This window comes from Vigna radiata, chromosome 7 (genome assembly GCF_000741045.1).
Source record: "Vigna radiata var. radiata cultivar VC1973A chromosome 7, Vradiata_ver6, whole genome shotgun sequence".
Lineage (NCBI taxonomy): Eukaryota > Viridiplantae > Streptophyta > Magnoliopsida > Fabales > Fabaceae > Vigna > Vigna radiata.
In genome coordinates this window covers 34335564-34346044 of record NC_028357.1, presented here as the reverse complement: position 1 = coordinate 34346044, position 10481 = coordinate 34335564, and the positions used below count along the sequence as shown (strand labels likewise).

Here is a 10481-nt window from a genome sequence, read left to right as displayed (position 1 = left end):
ACATTTTATCATTTTTATAAATGTAAAATCAAGACTTGTTTGACTTGTAAAAAAAGTAACAATAAAAGTAGTATCACGCTTTCTATCATTTTCATAAATGTAAACTTAAAACAGCAAACATTTTCATTAAGAAATAGAGTTGGGTCCGGAACACAAATCCTTAATCCCAGATTGGATATATTCTTTCTGGATTACCAAGCTGTATCCAAAAGTCACTACAATTTGCATTGGTATACACAGTCATAGATCCCCACTAATGCAACAGCGATGAAGCTATTTTAAAAGGAAAATGGATAAGAAAGATCTAGCCTATTGCAGGAAAACAGGGTCCATACAAATGGGAATAATGAGAGCAGCTCTAAGATGAAAATGAAGGTATCGTTCCTGCAATATGTCGTGGGAATGGCCATTTATATAGACTTAAATGGAAACATATTATACAACATTGATTCATGTTTAGAAGCACATCTAAAAACCGTAACTAGCAAATGATCATGTATACATTCTCCAATATTTATGAGCATAATAAAGCAAACATAAATGTGTAATTAGGGAAGGAGCAACCTCCTGGGCACCTTCTAGTCCTCCTTTAATGAAAGTTCAAAATTTCAACTAACCTCAAAGTAACTACCAATTTGAACAAGGGAAGACTTCCCACCCTGAAGTTGCAGTATTTACTTCATTAACCAGAGGTTAATGAATTTAGCTTCTTTTCATACAATTTGGCACGTCGAAGTGCATCTAACGCTTCGGCTTGTTTTCCAGAACGTTTCAAATTAAGTGCCTTAACTTTTTCTTCTTTGATTCTTTCTTCTAGCTGAATTCTTTCTTGGTTAGAGTTTTCAACTTTAGCATTGGATTTCACAGTCTCTTGTCTTTCTGGGGCTTTTGATACAACGCCTACATCATCAAGTCCAACAGCTTTCAGAGCAGATAAGAGTTGAGGATCGAGAAAATCCTCAACCGTGACATCATCTACACCATCTAACTTGTTAGAATCTTGAGCTGTCAACTCCTCCAACTGGGTTTCAATTGCCTTTGCCCGTTCAAACAAAGCTTCTGCTTCCTCTGTCCGGCCTTCCCTCCGTAGCTTTAGGGCCTGTCGTTTATGCCCAAGAGATTCCTGCTGCAATTTGAATCGTTCGCGACTACTCAATGGTTTTGAACTAACATTTGACAATTCCTGTTTCTTTTCTACAACATTTGACGCCTGGGAAACATTGGTCACAGAGGCAGTGTCTTGCTGCATACTTCCATCTTCCAATCGCTTCTCGAGCAGCTTGGCTTGCAAGAGTTCCTCCTTAGCTTCTGATAGTTTCCCCTCCCTTTTCAAAGAAACTGCCTTCCTTTTATGAGCCAAAACTTCCTGACGCAAGTTAAGGTGGTGCTGAGAAGCATTATCAAGTACAGAATTTGACTTGTTTATGTTTGGCTTTTCAATTACATCAGTATGCTGGCTGAAATTCTTTGAAGAGTCCAAGTGAATAGCGGACCCAGCTTGAGATGAATTAGCTGAAGCAAGTTCTTTATGTTTTTGAGTCAATATTTCAGAACTGTTACTACCGTCACCAGTTCGTAAATCTTGCACATCCATAGAGTGGCCAGCTGACGAGCTATGACCTTGGTTGTTTTCCGCTTTAATCTTTTTTGGAAGACTTTCACTTGAAGTACTCTCCTCAGCAGGCAATGCATGCTTACCATCTGCAAAGTGAGAAGTTGCAGGAAGTAAATTATCAGACTTCCTTAAGATGGGAATATTTGACTCATTGTTGATTCTTTCTAAACCGAATGTTGATTCGGAACTATTCTTACTTGACCAAACCACAGACGAGGCTGAAGCATGATCAACTTCAGTAGCAACTCCCAAATTTCCATGCCTTTCCTTAAAATCAGGCAATTCACACGGAAGAGACTGTTTATCCTTAGAAACATTAAGTGACAAGTCCTTGTTCTGGTTCCCAAAATCTTCTAGTTGGGCTTCCAAAGTTTTGGCCTGCCTTAAAATTTCATCAGCCTCTTCTATCTCTCCCTTGCGCCTAAATGCAAGTGCCTTCCTTTTCAATACTAAAAGTTCTCTTTGAATCTCTCCCTTGTTTCTTGAAGCTGTAGCAGGAATGCTTGAAGACAAATCAGGCACAGATAGATCCATAGTATGAGTAGACCTACCAGCAGCTTCCTTAACTGGCTCTGCTTTTACGGTCACAGGTTCAGATTCATCATCCTTCCACCCTAGATCAGTAAGAATTGAATTCAATGTCGGATCATGCATATCCTCTTCTGAAACTACCACATCACTTTCTTCATCATCTGGAGGATTGAAAAGTTTGTCTTTCATCACAGTGGCCACAACCTGTGCTTTATTCTTTGCGGCTTCCATCTCAACCATCTGTGCTTCTAATGATTTGGCCATTTTAAGAACTTCCTCTGCATCCTCAACTTTCCCTTCACGCCTGAGAGCAAGGGCCTTTCTCTTTAAACCCAAGAGTTCCCTCTGAATTTCAACTTTACCTCTTGGAGCTTGAACTGAGATATTTGTAGAATGGTTATTTAGAGAAGTTTCATTTACAGGAACAAAATGATTATCATTTTTCTTCGAAGGCTTGCTTGGAGGGTTAGAAAGTTCCTTATTGTCGTCATTCCAACCCATGTCCCTAAGGAGTGAAAGATATGTGGGATCAGACATATCTTGATCTGTCACATCATCTTCACCTCCTTCCTCGTGTGGAAGATTTATACTAAAATCATCATGCTTATGTACTGTAACCGGAACATTATTAGCAGTATTTGTATGTGATGTTTTGAGGCTTGATGCCTTATCCATCTCCATCAGCTGACGTTCAAGTGCAGCACCCTTCTGCATTTCTTCTTCTGCTTCATTCATTTTCCCTTCCCTTCTTAGAGTAAGAGCCTTCTTTTTCAAACTCAAAAGCTCTCTCTGAATCATCAATCTACTTTTTGGTGCCACAGTGGAAGAAACATTATTAGTGGCACTTGTAATTCTCTCATCCATAATGGAGTCTGATCCATTACCAGCAATTTCCAAATGCTCACTTTTCTTTAAGGATGTGGATTTTTGAGACACATTATTATATTCTTCGGGTTCATAGCTGTTAAGGTCCCTTTCTAATAACTTTGCCTTTTTCAGGAATTTCATTGCTTCTTCGGCATTACCTGCTCGCTTTTGATTAAGCGCCTCTCTTTTAAGAGACTGAATTTCATCAAGCAATGCATCTTTGTTAAGGGTTTGAGACTTGGAAGACGTATTTTGAGGTTCAGTCCAGCCTAATGATTCCAAAGCGCCAGCTATTTCAGGGTCCATCATATCCTCATCAGTCACTTCAAAATTACCGTCAAGGTCATCAGAAGTGGCCAAAAGGCGTTCAAAATCAAAACCATGTCCATGATCATGCAGATTTGGTAATTCTTTATCATCATCCATGCCTTGAATTAATGCTGATAGCTCATCATCAGAATCTTCAGCCCCAGCAAGGAGTTCCTGTTCTTCAAGTTCCTTTTCTAAAAGTTTAGCTCTTTTTAGTTCCGCTTTGGCTTCTGCAAGCTTACCCTCGCGCTTCAGCAGTAGAGCATTTTTTTTCAGAGCAACAACTTGAGACTTGTCAATCCTGCTAACCTTTTGTTCACCAGATTTTGTAAAGATTTCTCCAATTATTGATGAGAGTTCACCCTCCAAACTCAAGTTTGCTGACTTTTTGTCTTCATTATGTAGATCCATATCAGACCATCCCAGTTCTCTAAGTTCAGAAGTAAGATCATCCTTTTCTCTGCCAACATAAGAAACTGACTTTGTTTTTCTGTCAGACTCTACAGGATTTCCTTTGTTATGTAAGTCAGACAAGTTTCCCGAAGGTAAACTCTTCTTCCGAGTCTTCCTTAAATGAATTTCCAAAGCATCAGCCTGCCTCTCAAGCTCCTTCCCTCTCTTAAAAGCTTTCATCGCCTCCCCAGATTTCCCCTCTCCTTTAAGAATTCTGTGCTGCTTTTTCTCTTCCAAAGCTTGCTTACGTAACTCTTCAGGAGTGGTGGATCCCAAATCAATACCCAAAAGATTAGGTTTATCATTCGAGACAATGTTTTGTATCTCTCCATCATAATTGGATGTGCTTGAAGAAGATGCAATACCAACTGATTTTTGTCTGCTAGCTACTTTGTCACTGGTTTGACCAAGAATTTGGTTCAAAACTTCATCCTCATCATTCGGTGCTGATTTCAAGCTCCCTGGATAAATTGAAATGAACATTTAAAAAGTATGGAACTGTGAAATAATAACAAAAGTGAAATAAAGGAGGTCTAATTTAACGCAAAATAGCACAGCTTGAAAGCCATATGAAGAAAAATAAATAAAAATACCTCTCCCAGGTCTACGTCCATGTCGCAATTCAAACCGTGCTGCCTCTTCTAGCTTCTTACAAGGTTCACAGATACGCACAGGTGAATCACCTTGTCCACGTAAAACCATTCTTTGCTGAGTACAACTGCCGCAAAAGATCCCCCCACACCTCCTGCAGTGATGCTGAAACGCAAAAGAAAATTGCAAACAATGTAAATAAAAAAGTTTGGACAAAGAATTCAGTGAGTTCAATCAGATTAATAAGCAAATATGGAACATCATCTTATGCTTCGCACACAATTATGAAATGAAGTAGACTAGCATTTTATTCATTTATTGTAGCCAAGGATTCCATGAAGCTTCAAACTACATTTTGTTAAAAGGATTCAACTGAGGACGCTTCGTACACGGTGAGTTATCCTCTCTTAGACAAGTTACAGATGCAATGCACAAAGGAAGGAGAATTCAAAAACTGTCACATGACATGGACGTTATATTTTCTAACTTTACATTAAAGAGTTTAGGAAGCAAAATCTTGCATATACATTACTAAGAGGAAAATGAGTAGCCCCTATAAAACATGGCTTCACAGAACAAAGAGATTGTGTACACATATTTCTTGTAATCACAGCAATCCAATCCAATTAACACTGATTAAGAAAATCAATCACCCTAACCAGATTACCCCAAACAGATGAACGACATACTGGACTGAGTAAATCACTTTTCATAAACGAATGTACTAACTCAACGAAATTAATTATCTGCACAATTCAAGAATAAACACACACAAACTCGGACACATTGAAGCCAAAAACCAACTAGCACAACGAATAACGACACCAGCCACAAAGTTATAATTATTCATAAATAATAAATGAGCCAAAATTTAGCGACTTTAAGATTTCCTGAAATACCCAAATAAATCACGAGTCTTCTCTCTAACTGCAAAAAGTTTCTGTGTTTACTAGGACGTCCCCCTCCCCGAAATAAAAAAATTAATCGAAATGAAAAATGATAATCGAAATCAACCTTGCGATTGATGAAGGTGAACTGAGAAGAACATCCCTGGCAGTGTGAAGCGTCAACCACCCAAGTATTCCCTCGGAGAGAAGGCTTTGGTGGCAACCCAATCTTCTCCAACATGTCGTTCCTCTTGAAGTCTTCTTAAGATCGAATGGCCCCCGAAATGACAAAAAATAATGGAGAAACAGAAAATCGTGTTTGATCAGTGAGAGTCTTACGACGGAAAAGGAAAGAAAAACAACGATGGATCGGAGAACGAGTTCACGCGGAGTTGCTCCTATTCTGTCGATGTAAAGTACGTCGTCGCATCGCATTTGCTTTGCTTTTTCGTTTCTTTTAATTATAAAAAATTAAAACACATAATTTCTTCCATCTCCAAATGATCAGGGAAGTTACTTACTGCACCTCCCCTTGTTTTCTTCAGCCCCCATAAGTTGTAATATTCTATTTTACCCTTGATTATGAAATATCTTCCCGAACATCTATTTTAAAATATAATTTTTTTTAATATTTCAATATCACTTCCGAAAATTTTCAAATTTGAAATATAAAAAAAAATCCAAAATGAGTGTTTCAATAAAATTTCCAAATCCAAGAAATGTTTTGAAAATCTTTTATATTTTGGAATGGGTGTTTCAAAATATATTTTCACTAGAAAATTTCAAAACACTCCTTCTGGAAGATATTTTTGACCAAGAAATAATTTATTATTCTAAAAATATATATATTTTGGTTCTAAAAATAGCTTCTGGAATAATGATTCCAAAATATTAAAAAAATGTTATTCCAAAATAATGATGTTATGAAAGATATTTTCATATATATCTTCCAAATTTTCTTTCTTTTTTGTAATTTTTCACCTCTCATCCTGTTTGTAAAAAAAAGAAAATTAAAGAGAATTGTAAAAGAAGAAAATAAAGAAAGAAGGAAGGTGGAAGGCACTTTAGGGTGTTTCACCTTGTACCTCTAACCTTTAACTTTTTCACTAACTATACATTAAAATACCCTCTAATTAATGATATAGTTATCCATTAATATTCTATGTGGTTGAAAATCTTAAATATACTTTGAATATATACTACGAAACCATACACCTCATTTCACTTATTAGGAAACATGTTCCACATTTAATTTCTATTAAGAAACCTTACACCCTTATTCCCTCTATTAGGAAACCTACACCCCATTTAATTTCTATTAAGAAACCTTGCACCCATTTGGACTTCATTTGTATTTGTTCATCTCTTTTCTTTAGTTAAATTGGTTCTCTTCATTCCATTTGATTTCTTCTCATTGAGTGTGTTCCTCTCTACTCCATATCATTTGTTCTTCTAAGTGTGGTATTTAGAGTTGAGAGAGATTCTGAGTGTGGTATTCAAAGAGAGATTTGAGAGGGGTTTTTGTTGAGGCAGCTTAGGGTGTGGATACAACTTAGAGGTGGTGCTTAGAAGGAGTTGAGCTTGAAGGTGGTGCTTTCAGGGAGTTGGTGGTGGTGTTGTTGCTGGTTGGCCTAGTGGGAGGTATTATTTTGAAGAATTTGTTTACTGGTGCATGCACGTGAAACATGAATTGGATATAAAAATTGGAAAATCACAACATTAGATGTTGAGATCTGATGCAGGTTGAATTGGATGTCGATATCCAATGTAGGCTGAATCAGTTTTCCACATTCGATTAAGCGTAGATCAGCCATGAAAATCGTAGCATAATAGCTTATAATCCTCTACAAATACTACCTCTACAAGATTTATATCTACAACACATTATCCAATTGAAAATAAATATGGTAGAGGAATCCACCAACCTTTGGCCAACAACGAGAAGAAGCGTGGACAAAGGGAACAACACCAAAATGGAAAACATGAAACAGTGTGGTGTGTCGCTAGATCCAACAACAAAAGCAACTAAAACAAATGTTGCCTGAGAAGACGAAGTTGTGGTGTTGTGGTGTTTGTGTGTGGCTAAAGTGTGCCTGGAAGTCGTGGAAGAGTGTGTTTTGTGCAACCAAAACACAAAAGAAAGGGAGGAACGAAAGAGAGAAAGAGAGAAAGTGAGATGCGATGGAGTTTTTTCAAATGCGCAGATATATGAGTGAAGAATAATAATTCGTGAAGAATAATAATTAGCACTCTTAAAGAATCTTTTACCATTTAATTCTTTTAAATATTTATACCATTTCTATAACAATTTTTATATTATGAAAATATTTGGAGGTGCAAAATAAAATGTTTGGAGATAAAAGATGTAACACATGATACTTTATGACACAAGGAAGGAAAGAGAATGTAAAATTAGGATTTCATGATTTTAATATGTTTTCATAAAGGATAAAATGGAGATATTATAACTTATGGGATGCATTAAAAATAGGGAGGGAAAGGAAGTAGCAACCCATTATCAAGCATGGAAGTAACGGATCGAAGTTGGCACATGTCATTTTCACACCTCCTTTTCCTATTTATACACCACAATTTTCTTAATTTTATAAAAATCCCTTCATAGAAATTTCTATTGTATATTATGTGTTATAAAAAAAACCCCTTCATATAAATAGAAAAATGTAATAAAATTATTTTTATTTTTTATTGAAAATTTAATCTTTTTAAGTTGTTGGTCAATTTCAAATAAGATATTATTTAATTTTGTTGATTTTGATGCTTAAAATTTATTTGATTTAAATAAGTGAAACTCTTACAAGTGGATGTAACATGGCATCCAAAATGATACCTTAGTCATACCGATAAAGAGTAGCCTTGACAAAAACACTTGGATGAAAACTTTTGTAGTCTTTCATTGTATATCGATGCTTTAAAAAAAAGTCCTATCATGTATCCCTTAATCTAGTTCACTTGATCGAATCTTGACACGTTATAACTATTATCAATACATACTTTGAATAGTATTCTAGATACAATTATCTTACCTCTTTTATGTTTTTAAAGATTAATTGTGCTTAATTTAGTGTAGTTTAGAATAAATGGTTTTTTAAATTTGAATATATTTATTACCTTAAATGACCTTTGTTATTTTTTTTCTTAGTTTTGAAGGTATTAGTTGAATGGTGAAATTTGGAAGGAACTTCAATGAACATTAAAACAAAATAAAATAAATGAAACTTGTTTGTTCAACTTGAACTCAGAAGAATTGAACAACATAGGCCTCCCTTGATAAGAAGTTGGGTGTTTGTACATTCTATCAATTTTCTTCCTACACTTCATCAAAATTAAAAAGAAAACCCATAATAGGTGAATATCCTTTGGAAAAGTAAGTGTCTTCCAAAAACAATTTCAGAATTGGTATCAAAGTTATTATTATAATTTATTCTAACAAGATTTATTATATGTTGGAGATATTATTTCATTTTTTATTGGATCACTATGGATCATCTATTAATAATCTCTCGTACAAGATGTATATACATCGATATAAAAGAAGTGTATTGAAAATCCTACATCAACTAAAGATAAAACATATTTATAGTATATAAGTAAATATTATTTACAACCCGATTTTATGGAATGGTGTTTTACTTCTTAACAATTTAAATTAAAAAAAGAAAACAAAGTGATGGGATACAAGAAGAAATTTGATGAGATGCAAAAAGTAAAAGCCTATGAGCACCTTTGCTATCCGTCTTTAGGTGGCTTAAGCAAGACTAAAGAAAAAAGAAAAAATCAAGTTTCTATAATTTGCTAACAGCAACTTCTTCTTGCACCACCACGGTATCCTCTTGCACTCCTATAAATTTTTATATTGAAAATTTTCATTTTATATTCTGAAATGTATTAGCTTAATCACTTTTATTATAAAAGTTAGGGTGAGCAAATGAAACTGCACTGTACTGCTAAAAACTGTACTGAACTAAAAACTAATTTGTTTAAATTGAACTGAACTGTAAAAGTTAAAACAAACTGAACTGTTTTTTTGTTTTATCAAACTGAACTGTACTGTACTAAATTGTACTAAACTACAATATAAATTGAATTGAACTACTAACTAAATTGTAAATTGTACTAAACTACAATATAAATTGAACTGAACTACTAACTGAATTGTAAATTGTACTAAANTACAATATAAATTGAACTGAACTACTAACTGAATTGTAAATTGTACTAAAGTACAATATAATCTGAACTGAACTACTAACTGAATTATAAATTGTACTAAACTACAATATAAACTGAACTAAACTACTAACTGAATTGTAAACTGTATTAATTTTAACTACTATACTATTTTTATTTTTTAGAGGAAAAATATTCTTATTAGAAAGAAAAAAATATATATAAAGTAATTAGTTTATGTATAAATTTGTTTGTAAAATCTCATCTCATTAATTTTTAAGGTATAAATTACATGTAGTTTATAGAAAAAAGAAACATTTTTTTATTATTTTTCTTCCATAAATATTTTTGGATAAAGTTAATGTGGCCCTACTAGTTTAAAAAGTATATGAATAGAATGAAAAATAAAATTAATATATTTAGTACAATTTATATGAACTTCATCTAATACCGAATGCGAAAAAAAAGAATGTTAACAATCAAATAGTAAAATTTAATTTATTTGAATTAGCATATAACAAATTAAATTTAAAGATAAATTAACTCAACGTTTTTCACTTTTGTAACAAAGTAGACAATTTTTTTTAATAAATTTACTTATAAATAATTACATAAGAGAAAAAAAAAAAAACTATAATTATTTTAGAACAAAGTGATTTTTTAATACAGTACAGTTAACTGCAGTTAACTGAACCAAAAATTTACTAAGTTCAGTTTTTAAAAACTTAACCATAAAACAGTATATTTAAATTATAGTAAAAATGGCTCAATTCTTTTTAGTATAATATAATACAATTAACTGTATTACAATACAGTTCAGTATTTTTTGTCCAATCCTAATAAAAGTCCAAGTACCAGTACTTATAAAAGGTAAATGGTTGTTGCTTCCTACACCCATCAAATTGCCCATCAAGTCTCCTGAAAAAAAAAATCGTAATAGGAGGGGGTGATTGCTTTTCGAAAAAAAAATTTCCGGAGTTGTTTATAGTGTTCGAGGAAATAAATTCCGGAAGTGATAAGATGCTGGAAGAAATATTAGA

General features: G+C 33.8%; 1 protein-coding gene across 2 annotated transcripts; it reads right to left on the bottom strand.

Annotated features, from left to right (window-relative positions):
- Positions 1-160: 160 nt before the first annotated feature.
- Positions 161-5725, bottom strand: LOC106768523. 2 transcript variants are annotated; one of them, XM_014653713.2, is made up of 4 exons: positions 5381-5725; positions 4369-4531; positions 1813-4236; positions 161-1701 (listed from the first exon to the last, which is right to left on the bottom strand). In XM_014653713.2, the coding sequence occupies exons 1-4, from the start codon at positions 5492-5494 to the stop codon at positions 683-685; spliced, it is 3720 nt and encodes a 1239-aa protein (XP_014509199.1). In that variant the 5' UTR covers positions 5495-5725; the 3' UTR covers positions 161-682. The 2 variants fall into 2 exon arrangements, with proteins under 2 accessions (XP_014509199.1, XP_014509198.1); XM_014653712.2 differs by having other exon boundaries at positions 161-4236.
- Between the last annotated feature and the right edge of the window lie 4756 nt (positions 5726-10481).